This window comes from Esox lucius, chromosome 6 (genome assembly GCF_011004845.1).
Source record: "Esox lucius isolate fEsoLuc1 chromosome 6, fEsoLuc1.pri, whole genome shotgun sequence".
Taxonomy (NCBI): Eukaryota; Metazoa; Chordata; class Actinopteri; order Esociformes; family Esocidae; genus Esox; species Esox lucius.
The window spans coordinates 2,099,056-2,115,915 of record NC_047574.1 but is presented as its reverse complement, the minus strand read 5'-3'; the positions used below and the strand labels follow the sequence as shown (position 1 = coordinate 2,115,915).

Below are 16,860 nucleotides of genomic sequence, written 5' to 3'. Positions count from 1 at the left end.
TACACTGGTCAAAATACCACAAAGTAGTTACTACAAACTACACTGGTCAAAATACCACAAAGTAGTTACTACAAACTACACTGGTCAAAATACCACAAAGTAGTTACTACAAACTACACTGGTCAAAATACCACAAAGTAGTTACTACAAACTACACTGGTCAAAATACCACAAAGTAGTTACTACAAACTACACTGATCAAAATACCACAAAGTAGTTACTACAAACTACACTGGTCAAAATACCACAAAGCAGTGATTCTCAGACAAGCACAGCGTCAGTTCAGCCCCCTCAAGCATTTGAGTATTTTATAAACGAGAACTCATATCTCTGAAGCCATAAAAATCTACTATTTTCTTAGCCCCTTCACGTATTGGTCAAAGCTCCTAAGTACCAGTGGAGAAGTTCTGTTGCCCTTAAGTAACTCACCTGAATGAAGAAGTCAAATAGTGGGAATAAGACAAGTTGATTCAGGTGGGCTATTTCTGTAACACATGTATTACATGTAATGGATGAAAGTCACCAATAGAGTTTGGAGATCTGAATACTAGGATAAGTTCATGTGATGTCCAGTTCTGCCACTAAGGGGCAGCATTGCATTTTTGCGTGATGTTTTGTTTTGACAGAATGTCTCCCCCCAACAGTCTTCAGCATCTTGAACAGGATTCTGAGGCCGTGTGACATCCACAAATGTTGGCCTGTGACGTTTTGATGGTACACCTATTTCTTAATTTAGAAATACATTATTTGTTTAATAATTGCACATTATTTGTTTAATAAAGGTTAGATTTCTTTCATATTTTGAGTATAAGATCAAGCTGATGAACAACAATGGCATATTTTTATAGCCTTTTTTGCTCATCTTTACCAAAGTTGACCAAAAGTTGCAGAGCGAACTGCATGTCCACAGTGGGTGTAGCAGGAGTAGCATTAAGGAAACAGTTTTGTATTTAAAAGCAGCAGCCAACTGATAGCCATCCTACCCCACAACCCAAACCCTTCCTGTTTTTCAGCATTTTAATCAGTTCCGTTAAATTGAATGTTGCACATATTGGTAAAGTAGGGAACATTTCAGTGAAGGCCTCTATCAGCTTAGATTTCTCCTGATCTTTAGAAGTTTGATATTTACCAACTGCTAATACATTTTCTATTTCAACAAACTGTGCTGTTTAAAAAGAATGATTTGGTAAAGAATTTTGATTTTATACAGTTAATCAGTGTAAACCAGGGATCAACAGCAGGCAATGCTTGGATTTTAGTAAAAAGAAAAACGCAATTCACTTAAAACGATGTTAATTTGTTTTCCAACTATTCCCTCAAATAAAACAGAAAATGGACATGGACATCTAGCCATTGTGTTATCTTAGTTGAAACATCCGACAGTGCCATCCAATTTGAACTTCATTGTCTTTATAAATGGTTGAAAGTTCAGTGGTAGACAAAATGTAGATATTGTTGTTAACATGAATTTGTTATTACTTTTAAATACATTTTGTCAGGGATTTATTCAGGTATTTTTGGTATGAGGCGTGTCTCCCTATTGGGACGCCAGAGAACGAGGAGTTAAAATATTAGAAAACTAATTTACAGGCTATTGTTACTTTATTTTTTTTTTTACATTAATAACATTACAGGTCACAGTGTAAATCCCAAGTCAAGCTTTAATGTAATAATGAATACATATCATGTCAGTTGTATATAAATGTTATATATGGTGTATCATGAATTGGGCTACAATTGAACTGCTTGATACAACCAGAACAGTGGAATTTGGACTCTACATTAGGATACGTCACAGTTGTTGACAACGCAGAGCTGAGGTTCGTGACGTTATTATTACCTTGTTATTATAGGTCTTTTTAAAACACAGACCTAAATATTCGGAAGGAGGCGTGGCGAAGCCTTCTTCGCTGCTAGCCAGTTGATGATTTAGCTCTTTACTGTCCTAAAACACACATTGATTATTTAGCAACCACTGATCAATAGCTTATTTAGATTTTGTAATGCTTTAGATGTTTTATCACATCATGCGCACATTCACTATATTGATCAGCCACTCAGAAGCCCACAGTTGACTGCAATAATCAAACAGCTGTTTATTGATGTGGATTTCAAAGTGCTTGTCAAAATACATTAGACAATACATTTCGCCATGTTTGAAAAGCTGATTAGATGAGTCGGTGCCTTTACTCATATTGTTGTACTGTACAATATGCCTCCACTATTGTAATTGGCATATACAGGAAGTTCATTTTATTGATATCAGTTTTTAATTCTCAAAGTATCCTGTAATTTCGCTCAATTATGCATATAAGGCTTAATCTTTACTTTAACTTGAAATTGGATGCATGGTCAACATTCATGCATTAATAGGGGCGTGGTTGTTTTGATGTGCTGTGAAGAGAGGCCTGCTTTCTCCTACCGAAGTATTGTGAAAACAGGAAGTTAATCAACTGTTAAAGTTGCCAGCAGCATGTTCACTCTTCCACGCTGATCATAGCCTTGAGGTTAGAAAACCAATACAGACTCCACATTTCTGCTGCCAGATACACGTCCTCCGACCAGACTTTCATCTACAGTCTGATTACTGCTCCAACACAGCCAAGGGGAGTGCAGAGGTTGCGTAGAGGAGGGTGTGTGTAGCTGGTTGAAACTATGAGGCAGAGGCAGTTGACACTCATATAGTTGAGGTGTGGCTTAGGAGGGGGAGGCTCTTTGGTGGTAGAGGCAGAGTAGCTAACAAAACACCACAGCAACTGAAGAGGAAGCTTCTCTAGGTGAGAGAGAGGGAGAGAGAGAGGGATAGAGGGATAGAGAGAGACAGAGGCAGAGGAAGAAAGACAGAGGGAGAGAGAGAGAGACAGAGACAGAGGGAGAGAGACAGAGGAAGAAAGACAGAGGGCGAGGGAGAGAGGCAGAGGGAGAGCAGAGTTATGGCAGACACAGAACTCAAACCAGAGTCAAAACCAGCCCACAAACTCTTCTGTCCTGTTTGTCTGGGTGTTCTGAAGGGGGACCAGGATGCCACCTGTGGCCACCATGTCTGTGGTTCTTGCCAGGAGAGTAAAGGTCAGGGCTGCCCCCAGGCTCTACAGACCTCTTCCATACCTGAGCCTGAAACTGCCGCTGTGAAACATGAAATGACCAATGGAACAGCGACTGAGTCTTCACTGCTGGTCAGGACCAAAGAGGAGGAGATCCAAGCGCAGTATTCAATGACAGCAGAGACAACCAAAGTACAGGAGCATGTGCTTGAATCCCAGGACTCTGAGAATCCAGAGGAAGCCAAAAGGAAAGATGAAGGAAGCGACCCGCCACAACCTGCAGAGAAAGGGAAAGAGGACACGGAGGCTGATGTGAAAGAAAAACTGACGGAAGGGAAGGCAGAGGTTAAAGGCCAGGTGACCGTGGAGCCGTTGGGACCCGACGATGTGGTGTGCGACTCGTGTATCGAGACGAGCCCCTGCAGGGCCCTAAAGTCCTGCCTCACCTGCCTGGTGTCTTACTGCGGAACCCACCTGCGGCCCCACCTGGAGAACCCCAAGTTCCAGAACCACCGCCTGGTGGAGCCTCTAAGGGACATTGAGAGACGGACCTGCGAGAGCCACAAGTGGCCCCTGGATCTGTTCTGCTCTGCCGACAGTGTGTGTGTCTGCCGTGACTGTGTGTCTGAGGACCACCGTGGACACGGCACCATGCCGGTGGTGGAGGCCCGCAGGCTGATAGAGGTATTTCTCCTTCCTTTTAATCAGTCTTCTCGCACTCTGCATATTTAAAAAGAACTAACATTTGTTTAGGAGCTGATATCAAAAGAACACCTTGTGTACGGGGCCAAACCACTGAAATGACTGAACACCGTATCAATGCGCTGTAATCTGTGGACATTGGCCACCGTGTGTTCAAAGGTCATCTAACTTTCTAGAGGTGAATAAAAACAGACTCTCTGCCTTTTAATAGGATGTTTTGTTCACAAACAAATCCAAAGCAAGCGTCATTTTTTAAATATGTAGTTGTCCTTCATCAGTTCACAACATCTTATCAATATCTACTTGTTAACACACTGTCACTGTCACAATTTGAACCGTGGCTTATCTAGTGACTGGCTTGTTGTGGGTCCTTTAACAGGGTTATTCCAGCACTTCTTTCACCCAAGGATGGGGACAGGGTTTGACTCCAGCAATGAAGACTGTTGCGTTGAAAACACTCTTGTTTTGTTTTCTATGAGTGTACTCTATAGTCACGGCTTTACTTGTCATGACTACTGACGGGATTAGTTTTAATTTAATTCCAATTGATATTCCCATATAGGTGGTGTCCTACCATGTTCACCATACATTCCTGTACATTCTGGAAACTCTGCTCTCTATTCCTCAGGCATTCTGTCACAGAGAAGCTTCTGGAACAGCGTCATAGTCTCTTAATGACATAAACAGCCCATTGACTCCCAGTTTTAACAGTTCATTCCAGACATTCAGCAGACATTTCACATATTACTCCGTTAGCAGACGCTTATATCCAGAGCAAATTACAGTTGCAAGTCTGTGAAGTTATTTAAAAACACAGATCCGTGTTTCAGAACACACAAATTAAGTGCAATCAAAGAGTGCTGTCGTTTGAAGACCAGAAACAATGCCATTCCCAGTGTAAACTAAGGAATGTTGAAAACACCTGACAGTTAATATTTGACTAAAGTTGTCCAACAACTCACTATGCAATTCATGTGCAACATTCCTGCAATAAGGTCCCATGCTGAATTAAACTCATATTATGACTGAGGATTCAGTACTGTACATTGTTCCTGATCTGATACCTCTTAGGAGCAAAAAGAATCTGTGGAATGAGGGTGGGATTATTTGACATGACACACTGAACAGGGAAAAGTAGGCAGAGGACTTGTCTGGGCTGATTCAGGAGTCTACAGAAAAAACAGCAGGAAAGCTACACCCCAAAACATGTTTGTAAAGTTACTGCCTCACAATGGCTGAGTTGGCAACTTGAAAAGATAATTCTGTCACCTCAGTTTATCTTCAAGGGTTGTCTCAATGAGCATATGAGCAATGAGCACAACACAAAAGATGACAAATAATTGGTTCTCTTTCGTGTCTGTGCCCAAAGAAGGAAACCTACAGGACAAAGGGACTTCATGTAGGGATTGCCGTTGACATTTTGGACGGAGCACCACCCCTAACCCATCCCTGTCATTTACATGCACGTGTCCTCCACAAGGGTTACAACCCAAACCGGCTGAACAACTCTGTAGTTCCTGTTTATGGAACAACTTGTTTTGTCAGATTTTTGAGAGCACGCCCAGACCTGAGCAGTGACCTGGTCCCTGATCTGCCTGCAATGTTTTACTAGCTCTGTCCCTGACTATGTCAAGACTGCGCAATCTGACCAGAGAACAAGCTAGTTCTGAGTGTCTGTGGAAGAAAACCGCTACACCCTGGAAGGTATTCTACGTCAACAGGGCGGACGAGGACGATGACAAAGTTCTCAGGAATTAGCATATGAGAATCGCACTAAGCTGAGCCTCGTGTGGACCAGATCTATTATGTAACCTCATAATGACATTTGTCAGTACTATAAAGATCCCACCACTCTGCTCATGCTGGAAAGCAATCAAGGATAAACATTTAGAAATGTAAGGGACCTCCAATTTGGCCAAACTGCCAGTACAGTGGGATTGTGAAATCTGAAAATCTCTGCCGGAATTTATAAAAATAGACATTCAAGTTAGCAACACGCTATGACTAATTTGCTGCATATTTTGCAATAAAGTGATTTGCCTGGACGTGCTTAAGGAATTCAGGCCTTAGAGATACAATAAACACAGTAATTCAATCCAATCCAGTCATTATTTACACAGTACATTTCACATTATATAAAGACCATTGGACACAAGTAGGATACAAATAAAAATTTGGTTTATTGACCAATTTCAGAGCTACAATAACAATCATTATAAAAAACAGCAAACAAAGCGTGTTGTAAGAAATGTACTGTGTGTAAAGCATTCAAATAGAGCTCCAGAAAAAAAATACAAAAGGTATTTCCTTTCCAAAAAAGTCTAAAAGGAAGGTTTTGAGTGAGGAACAGAAGGATTAAAATTAAGAGACCACTGCAAATTGAACGCTTCTGTTCTTCACTCAAAACCTTATTTTTCAACTTTTTTGGAAAGGAAAGAAAAAGGTGCAGTGATCTCTCAATCTTTTCCGGAGTTGTACATTTTGAAAATAATACAAAAATATTGTTTGACAATTTCTTCATTTGTTTTATTTGTACCCTAAAATGCACCAAAATTCCAATATTGGGAGGCTTAGATGAATTTGGTAATAAATTATCTGAACAGAATTTTCAAATAAGGAATAGATTTAGCATGGCAACGATGTGGCTTTCACATGGGCAGTCATTAATGCTTAATTGTCTCTTTCTCTTCAACCCCACCTTCCTGTTCTGTGATTCGTTTTCGGCACAGAGGGAACTGAGAGACAAACAAACAGAAATGGCTAAGACAGTGACAGCAGCTGAGAATGCCATCACCAAACTTCAACTCAACACCGTCTCCATTGGGGTAAGACTGTTTCACAACCCTCTCAGACATTGAGATTCCAGATAACCCACATATCAACACACAAGCAATGTCATGTCACAGCGGGGCTGTCATCAAAACGCCTCCAATCGTTACGCAGTCCCTAGGTATTGGAACCGCCCACCCTCTGACTTGACAGGTTTGCCTACAGGTGTGGCTAAGGGGATTTAATGCTGTCAAGGTTTACTCTATACAGAATTCCTTGCCTGGAGCGTTTGGTTGTGAAAGCAGCCTTAGTCTGCCAACGCCTGTTTTCCTGACGATACATGAATGTACCTCTATTTAACTCCAATCAGCCGTCATCTCGGCCACAATGCTCATATACCTGATAAGACACACGCAATCTGGAAAGTCACCTGAATAAAACCTCTGGACTCTGCCCATGTAGAATTCAGTGAAGGAGGTGCGTGAGGTGATCGAAAGCCAGTTTACAGAGTTACTGACTGCAGTGGAACGGGCCAAGAAAGAGGTACGCTCCCTTTATCAATCCATTGGAGTGATCCGCTTTTGCATGCATTTAGGCTGATCTGTGTGACATCCCATGTTCCTGCGTTTGAAACCCTGACCTTCTAATAAACCTAAATATGAAAGGTGACGGAGGTCCTGGAGGGAGAGGAGAAGCAGGCTGTGCAACAGGCCCACGGCATCAAAGTTCACCTGGAGCAGAGGTGCTCTGATCTGAAGAAGAAACAGACGCAGGTGGAAAAGCTTTACAAGAACAAGAACGATGTGGACTTCTTACAGGTATGGGGGTTTTCCACCTGGTTTGGCGGTTTATATTGAGCTCAGACTGTACTTGCCAGTAGGCACCAAAACCTGTCTGGTCGTCAAGCTTCCCAAGCTCTCCCATGGCACCCCATTCTCCTGCTCACTCTGCGGGCATCCGGTCCAAGCCCTCTGCTTGACCTTGGAGCGTTTGGGGACCTTCCCTTCCCTACCTTCTGGTCTCTTGGCCATGCAGCCCCAACCAGACACCTCCCTGCCCAGTCCTAGCTCTTCTCAGAACGTGCCCCCCCCCCCCCCCCCAGTAATGGAAACAGACAGCTTTCTCATTTTAGCTAGACTGCAGAGTCTCAGGACATTTCCCCGAAAACCTCTGAAACCTTTTGAAAGAGTGGAGTATCTAAAATAACCCCACACCACAGCCCCATGTCACTCATTGCAACACCAAAAAGGCTGTTTTCTACTAAATACATTTATTTTGCAATACTTTGATATTCATAAGGTGTGTATTAAGTAAAAGCACTGGACAAGGGGCAGAAATCTCCCATTTCTGTAGCATGAGACAGCATTACATATACTGTACATACACTACATGGACATGCAGCCAATGACGACAGCTCAATGAGGTAGAAAACAGGTGACAGAGCTGTGCTGTGTGTTTTACAGGAGTACTCGGAGTGGAAAAAGGAAAGCCCTGACATCACCCTACCTGGGGTCTACATCGGCCTCATGGATCGCCTCAACTCCTTCAGCAAAGTGATTGTTACCTCCACACAGGAGCTGTGTGAAAAGCTGCTCTCCAACTACGTAGAGACGCTCAAAGGGACCTGTAAAAATGGTGAGTCCAGTCCAGTTGTGGACGGAGGCGCACAAGCCTGCTTTCACCACACAGCCTCAGGGAGACAGGGTGCTGCAAGCTGCTTTGTTTCACTGGGAAGGGTCAGGACAAAATGACAATGCTCACTCGGGTCACCAAGACAGCAGACAGGCGCAGGGTAGAACAGGTGACTGTGTGACAGCAGGAGGAAGAGTCTGACCCGTCAGCTTTGGCCAGATAGCCAGGAAGGTAACGTCCCGTAGTCACCACATGGTGTGTTGAATTGCTGACCTCTGGTAATAAATGGTAGACTGGTGGCTCACGCGGCCAGACCAGTTGTATTTACAAATTCTGGAAGCCGTCTGGCTCGACACCAGTGTGTCACTAGAGACACTCCCCAATCATCTGTGTGACTCACATCTCAAGGAGAAGCAAGTCACCAGATGTAGATGGCTACAGTGTCTTACTGTTTCTTCCGTGTGAGCTTACAGACACGGGTGGCTTTGCAAGGCTGAAGTTCGGCCACATTCATGCCTTGGAGTTCAGAAGGGAAGTTGGCAGATGTGATTATTTATGAGCCTTAAACATGTTATATTTCTCTCCCTTCAGACAAGATGGGGATAAAAACCACAGTCCATGCAATAATTGCAACCAAACAAAAAAAGACTTTGCCAGAACCGAAAACGCGTGATGAATTCCTCAAGTGTAAGTCTCTTGTTTGCAAGTTTCTCACAGAAAAAATAATACAATGACTCAAATCACTCATATCGTCATGTTAACATAACATTCTCTTGTCTAGTTCCTTGTATCACATGATAGTTCATTTAAATCTGTGAGGAAAGCCTTGCCTAAGTTGCTGATCCTGTTCCTGTCCTATTTCCACTCTGTTGCCTCATCCACTCCCCTGTGGTTTCAGATGCCGCTCCTGTAAATTTTGACGCAAACACCACCCATAGGTTTCTCCGCCTTACTGAGGAAAACAAGAAGGTAACCAACACCTCGCCTTGGCAACACCCGTATCCCGACATCCCCGAGCGCTTTGACCACTGGCGCCAGGTACTAGCCACGGACAGCTTCTACCTGGGCCGGCATTACTTCGAGGTGGACGTGAGCGGCGAGGGCACGCACATTGGCCTGACCTACAAGAGCATCGACCGCAAGGGCACCGAAAGCAACAGCTGCATCACGGGGAACGACTTCTCCTGGTGCCTGGAGTGGAACGGCCGCGGCTTCTCGGCCTGGCACAGTGACGTGGAAACACCCCTGAAGGTGGAGAGGTTCACCCGCCTCGGGATCTACCTGGACTACAACCTCGGCCTGTTGGCCTTCTATGGAGTGGACGATGCTGCTAACATGACCCTCATACACCAATACAAGGCAGAGTTTCGGGAGCCCCTCTACCCAGCCTTCTGGTTGTCCAAGAAGGAGAATATGGTGGTGCTGGTTGGGCCTGGAGCACCACTGCCCCTGAAAAGGCCCACGCCCCCCAGCTCACCCCAAAACACTCAGGCGGCACGCCAAAGCCGCTTCACAGTCATTCCTGTCGTTGAACTATGATGACCAACGTGTCGCAGGGGAATTAGCCGAGTTTGGATTCAGAATGGAAGAAGCATTCTTGTTTTGAAAGGTGTTTTTTGTTGTTGTTGCCACTCAGTGCTTTATTATAGAGAACGCGGTGAAAGACAGAGAGGATTTTTTCTGAAAGGGTCATAGGTCAGATTTGAATCCATGCTGCAGCAGCACATACGCGCCGGGGGATAGGGTCGTGACTTTCGAATTTTCCCAGACAGATTTCTATGAAATATGAACTATCATTACCTACAATATGAATTAAACATATATTTTTTTAATGAAAGTAAGTACGTTGCTTTTTATGCACCCTTGGTGAGGGCATACCACGACCAGAAATTGGTGATACATGGAAAGGAAACAAATGTTCCCCATAAATATTTCAAGAACATTGCTTCTCATCATACTTCCAAATGTTGAATATATATATATATAACAAATCACAGCCGTAACCCAAAAATAGCACAAATGAATGAATAGAAAAAACTATATATAAAAGAAAAAAATGATTGCTGATCTTTTGAATTGATTATTCTTGTTGAAAGTAGCTTGGGGAAATAAATTGCCATTGTGCTTTACATTTATAATAGTCTACTTGGAGTAAGAACAGTACAAGTGTTTGGTACTATGTATGTATTGTTTAAATGGTTGTCAGTCATCATTAAACCCACTGGGTTATTGAATGCCCAGATTTATACAATGCCCAACAAGCAGTCGAGTCCCCATTTCAACTTATGAGCCACGTTGGTGAGGTTTTTATTTATTGGTGTTACAGAGCTATATTCATCTTGACAATGGATAGGTTTCTTCCAATGCATTGGGTCAAATTTTATTTATATATTACTTTAAATTTGATGCAAAAGAGTTTAGACAATGTGACTATGTTTGAATTGTACTATTTGGTGAACTTCTGCACTGCTGTTACTGTTCATGAATGTACTCTAGGACAGTTATGTCTTTACATTAATAAAAGATGTATTAATTTGCAGTGTGACTAATTTCTTCCATGTGAATATCACTGACGGTAGTTTCACTGAATTTCTGATGGTTTTCACATTGAGCAAGTGCCTGCGTGTCCAGGTACTAACAGATCAGATGACTGAGGAGAAAATAAACTACTTTCAGCATAGATTATAAAGGGGGATTTTAAATCCTCAAGTTTGAAACAAGATCTTGTCAGATACATGCATTTGGAGAAATGTCCAAGAAGGGATGACAACCAACACAAATCTAGCTTTTGGGAGATTATGTATAAGGTGGCCATACAAAGAGGCCTGAGAGATGACAGCCTGAGTGAGAAGTCTTCAGCAGGTCACTTTTAAACGCTTATAACTCAGCATTGGCAAAATACAGGTTCTGAATAGACTCCAATGACTTTTGATTAGTTCATGTTACCCGCTCGTAGCAACACTGACAAAAACATTGCTACGTTCCTCAACCTATGTATAAAAACTGCTCCCACATAAGAGCGTCTGTGTTGCCAGGCGCTAAAATAAATCGTGATTTGAGACTGTTGATGCGTTTTAACCAATATGGTAATTGACAAATGAATCCAAATATAATTTACTGAAGATTATCTTGGTTTGACAATTCATGCGCTTCTGTATATTATTGCAAGCTCTTCGGGGTTTAGGCTGAGTGTCAGTTGAAACACTTGCAATTGTGACAATTGTCTAAAATGTCTAAAATGCACAAGGTTTATACATTTTCCCTGCTTACATTACTTTCCATAAGAAACGTGAACCCAATGTTTAGCTCAACTCAAATAAGCAAGCAGCAGGATACCTCGATGTCCATGCATGTTTCATGGACGTTTCCATCTGTGGCAAAATAAGATAGATGGTTGAAATTGGTTTTGGTAATTGGTTTGGGTGTCGTCCAATGGCGTAATCACGTTTGGTGGCAATTTATATTAATTAATAATTTCCTTTAATTAGGTTCTTACGGTTCTTACTACAACCCTGCATTCAATTTAGGAAGAATGGCGATAACACACACGCCGCTACGTAACCCGGAAGTATAGTCCTATTTTCAATTTTCACAATGATGAGATTGGTGAGTCGTCAATCGTTCACTTTCATTGTTTTATCATGTCATTCAAATATTCTAAACATATGTATTATTTCGAAAATGTTTGGTTTTCGATTGCATCTGGTTTTGCTGGGATATAGCTAGCTATTAGCAACATGGACAGAATAAATGTGAGATTGCCCAAAAAGCTAGCTAACGTTAGCTACATGCACTGTGGGGTTTGTTCAAATGTTTAGTCTATTTTATAAAAAGGGTTCATTTAACGACCTCTGAATCCGAACGTATGTAAAGTGAATTCAGTTGCTACTCTATTGTTGTAAATAAGATAAGTGGCTGTCACCAACAGAACAGTAACAAGTTAGTTTAGCTCGCTAGCTAATTACAGCCTACAGCCTACAGGACAAAACAGACACAATAAAATAAAGACTAGAGAGCTCTGTTAGATTTAGTTACCTAGCTGTAATTAAAGCACGGGGATTATTGATCATCTTGATCTTACAGTGAAAATATTAATAATCAAACCTTTTATTTAGGTAAAATTGTTCAAAAGAGAAAACAAATCATTGTAATCAAGAATTTATATAGCATCCTATGTATTGGCCTTTAGTACATTTAGTACCTGCATTTAGTACTTTCTTCACCCTTCCCTTGCCAGAGTTCCCTTACCACAAAACCATTTATCTGAGATCCATCCAGAATTTCTCCAGATCCTTCTGTTTTGCTCTTCTCTTCACCCCACAGGTTTTCTATGGGATTTAGGTCAGGGGACTGTTAGTCATTGCAACAGCATGATTTGGTTTTCAGTGGCTTGTGAATCTAGAGGTGTCCTTTGTATCTGTGTCATGCTGAAAGATCCAACAACGACCTACTTTTAGCCTCAGGTAGTGCCAGACAGATTTTGGTTTAAATTCTCTTACTTGACAGAGTCCATTTTGCCTTTTAAGACATTCAGATGGTTTGTTCACATGGATGTGCTATCTAATTGTAGTTTTTGGGACAAAATTCAACTTCTGTAGTTCTCATCACTGCAGAATATTTGACCTCCTTAACAATCCCCTCGTTGTGTGTAGGGGACAAATACTCCTGGGTCCTCTTCAAGACAGGTTCATCATAGCTTCAGATGATTTCAACTTCTTAATTATTGCCCAAATAGTGGACATTGACATTTTCAGACTTGTAGCTATTTTGTTTTTATAGTCATTAATTAAGGTCAATATCTTTTTGTCTGATATTTTTTGTGTTCTCAGACCTTCTCCATGTCCATAGATAAATAAGGGAGTTGGGCATGTGTGTCACCTAATATGTATACCCCAGTGAAACAGGAAGTCATGGAGGACCACTTAAGTGTTCCTAATGACTCTGATGAGCTTGAAAACAATCTGTTAATGGGGAAATACTTCTATTAGATCTTATTTTATTCAAATTATTACATTTTATAGTATTGGAAGACACGTGTAATGGTTGTAGTGATGTTAGTTGTGTGAAACTAAGTATTGGATGTATTTTAAATTTGTAGGACTGGGACTGCCAGTCATTTCACATTTTTATTAAATTGAGGGACAAGAGGAGTTCAAACTTGCTTTTCTCTCTGTTTGCAGAACTGGTCATAGTGAAAATGAACTGTGTCTGGTTCATGAATAAGCTGTACTGATGAACTGTGTCTGGTTCATGAATAAGCCGTACAGATGGTAGTGTTTTAACGTGTGTGGGGTCATCCATGTACTTTAGGACGACAACGATGATGATGTCTCCCTTTTTGATGCAGAGGACACAGGCAGAGAAGGAAAGTCTAAGAAGACAAAAATAAAGTAAGCTTGACTAAAATAAAAACAATATCAATGTTTTTGTTGCATTGTACTCAGCGGCTCAGAAACTAGTATCTTGAAACTGGGCTCCCAGCACTGAATATCAGCCACAGTAAGATGTCTTTCACCCATATATTCCAGGCATCCTGTGGCCTCTTTCTTCCACCTGTTCTTCAAAGTGATTGCCACCCTGGCCTTCTTGTTCTGCGAAATGATCAGCAGTAGCTTCATTGGCTGCATGGTCTCCATCATCCTGTTACTGTCTGCTGACTTTTGGACAGTTAAGGTAGGTCCTGAAGCATGAGTCCCTGAACTTCTCTGGCATGAGCTTTTATAGCTTCCCCATGGAAGTGATGTTTTTATTTTGTTTTTGTTCTATTTGTATTTTCTTATTCATTGTTTTAAGTTGTTTGTTTTTATACTAGTACATTTTTCTTTTTATATTTCTCTATCTTTGTAAAACACAATCAGTTGCTTATGTATGAATTGTGCTATATAAATAAACGTGCTTGCTTGCATGAGAGTTGAGTTTGAAAAATTAACACGTTGCAGGCTTCTTGGAACCCCCCAAGGTCGTTCTTTCTCAAATGTCGATTTTATATTTTCTCACCAAACTCTTTTAGATTTCTTTCAATGTTCTTACCTTAAAAATTTACAATTGGTAATAGAGAAACGACACTATTGGAAGTTCTGAATTTATGTCAGTAATTAAAAAACACCATCAGATCCCTTTCTTTGGGTTGTGAACATATTGTGTAGGGCTATAGTGTCAACCTAAAGGAGACAGCCCCTCTTAACTGTAACATAACCATGAGAGGATATTGTCAACCCGATTTTGTTAAGTAGAATTCTGTTTTGACCGAACTACCATATTTCAGAACATCACGGGCCGGTTGTTGGTGGGACTCAGGTGGTGGAACCAAGTGGATGACGATGGAAAAAGCCAATGGGTGTTTGAATCTAGAAAGGTAGGTCATGACCACTACCTCCAACAAACTTGCTTCAGTTGAACAACACTTTACACATACTTATTGTCCAACCCTGTTCCTGGAGATCTACCCTCCTGTAGGTTTTAGCTCCAACCCTGTTCCTGGAGATCTACCCTCCTGTAGGTTTTAGCTCCAACCCTGTTCCTGGAGATCTACCCTCCTGTAGGTTTTAGCTCCAACCCTGTTCCTGGAGATCTACCCTCCTGTAGGTTTTAGCTCCAACCCTGTTCTTCCAAAGGTCCCCACCATAGAATGTGCTCACTAAAGCTGTCTTATTACCCGCTATTGTCAAGTTCTCTCTTGGCCAGCAAGATTGCCTGTTGACATCCACAGATGTAACCTCTCCATCCTGTCCTCCTCAGGCAAATTCAAAGCACGTGGTGTCAGACTCCGAGTCGAGGATCTTCTGGCTGGGCCTGGTTGTCTGTCCTGTCATCTGGGCCATCTTTGCCTTCAGCACACTAATCTCCTTCAAGATCAAATGGATGGTTGGTCAAAACTAGTACATTTTATCCCTCTGTGTCAGCACAGTGAAAGTAGTGCCGTGTTAGATCTGCTAGTGCTCTCAGTTGTTATTGGAGGTGATTTGATGTCTGACATTATATAACAGTTTCAAAAACCAATGGGCAGATAAAATAGGTGACGCTAGATTCAGTCGTCATCTGTGTTTATTAAGACTCCCATTAGATATCCCAAGGCTTCAGGTCAGTGATTGGAGACATTGTCTTGTGTAGGGTGCCCTCTTTCTCATGGCATCATGAGGGTAGGGATGTTAGCCCAGACCCTCATGGTCCCCTAATCATCCTCAGCTTCTAATTGGCTCATTCATTCCCCGTAAATATTCCCCAGGTTGTTGCTGTGAATAAGAATGTGTTGTAAGTCAGGTTACCTGGACAAAAACTGGAAACATTATGGGTAATTGACTTGTCTCTGGGTTACTGTTAAAAAAGGGAACCGTTGCTGTCCTTGCTTGCATTTCACACATCAGAACCCTCTCCTACAGACCAACTGGATTGGTTTCAGCTTTGTCAAAGCTCTCACACTGTGAAGATGTTGCTCCAACGTCAGTCATAGGTGCTGTTCTTATTTCACCCCCCCCCCCCTCTCCCCCAGGCTGTGGTGATTATGGGCGTGGTTTTGCAGGGGGCCAATCTGTATGGATATGTTCGCTGTAAAGTGGGCGGTAGGACCAGTTTGAAGAACATGGCTACAAACTATTTTGGACGACAGTTTCTTAAGCAGGTATCTTTTCTGTAACATTTCGGAAAGATGGGTGGCGAATCGAAATGCCAAGTAAAATGGAGGAGAATTGTTTGCATTTATTTAAAGTAGGATTTTGATTGTCTGTATCTAATGCCTATGCTTTTGTGTGTTTCTCTGACAGGCAATGACAAAACAAGAAGAATCTTAGAGAACAGCTGCTATAAGATTTTAACAAATGTTTGCATTATTCTGAATGCTACAGTATATCTGGAGTTTTACTAGCAACTGACACATAATAGAAACCTTTTGGGACGTTGCTTATCTTTAATGAGTTTCCATTTTTACTACCATTTCAAGAGAGAACTAAAATTATTTTCCTTTGTAACTGTTCTTCCTCAAAGCAATCCCATATGATCCGTTTGTTTTCCATATTTGTTATTCTGCATATTATCCCTAGACTTTATACAATGAGGGACTGTTTTCTGATGCTTATTATAAAAACATTTTGTTTGTTTTAAATACAGATGGTTGTAAAGCAATACAGAACATCAAAGTTCACATGTAAATATTTATGTACAAAAATAAATTATTTGAGACATCTTTGTGCAAATACATTTATAACATTTCCTAAATCTGCTGTGTGTTTTTGTTATTCTGTAGTTTCAGAACGAAGTACCTTGTACCGAAAACTTCCACATCAGCCTCACAAATGATATGGACAACATAATAGACATCTGGGAGGTATTACTGGGTGGCACAGCTGTTGGCCCAGATACCTGTTGGGTAATGCATGGACCCACCAGTTAGCTGCTTGTAATTACTGGCAGTTCATCCCACTATAGGAGCTCACTGCTGTTTTCAGCTCTTGTTGTAAATTATCTGGATTCTTCCCTGGGTCTGCAAGAACAGTCCTGCCTGTTTTACCATTCCAGTGTGTTTTGGGTTGTCCTGCTTTCAGACCTTCAACATTTCACTGGATAAAGTGTAAGAAACCAATCTGACCAGAGACAGGAAGTTGATAGATTGGTGTGGCTGGGTGGCTTTGTGGTCAAGAGGCTAAAGCCCAAGCCTGTAAAACCCTGTTGTGGTGTCCCCGAGCAAGACTGCTGATCCTTAATGCTCCTAGGTTGTTGC

The 16,860-nt window shown here is 41.7% G+C and overlaps 2 protein-coding genes across 2 annotated transcripts; both read left to right on the top strand.

Annotated features, from left to right (window-relative positions):
- Positions 1-2,853: 2,853 nt before the first annotated feature.
- Positions 2,854-10,686, top strand: trim16 (tripartite motif containing 16). The gene is made up of 7 exons (XM_010899520.5): positions 2,854-3,728; positions 6,476-6,571; positions 6,978-7,058; positions 7,181-7,333; positions 7,979-8,150; positions 8,739-8,834; positions 9,046-10,686. Exons 1-7 carry the CDS (start codon positions 2,934-2,936, stop codon positions 9,684-9,686), a joined length of 2,034 nt encoding a protein of 677 aa, XP_010897822.3. The 5' UTR covers positions 2,854-2,933; the 3' UTR covers positions 9,687-10,686.
- A 935-nt stretch (positions 10,687-11,621) lies between these two features.
- Positions 11,622-16,326, top strand: tvp23b (trans-golgi network vesicle protein 23 homolog B (S. cerevisiae)). The gene is made up of 7 exons (XM_010899502.4): positions 11,622-11,753; positions 13,458-13,537; positions 13,676-13,820; positions 14,413-14,502; positions 14,886-15,011; positions 15,637-15,765; positions 15,908-16,326. Exons 1-7 carry the CDS (start codon positions 11,742-11,744, stop codon positions 15,932-15,934), a joined length of 609 nt encoding a protein of 202 aa, XP_010897804.2. The 5' UTR covers positions 11,622-11,741; the 3' UTR covers positions 15,935-16,326.
- Positions 16,327-16,860: the final 534 nt, after the last annotated feature.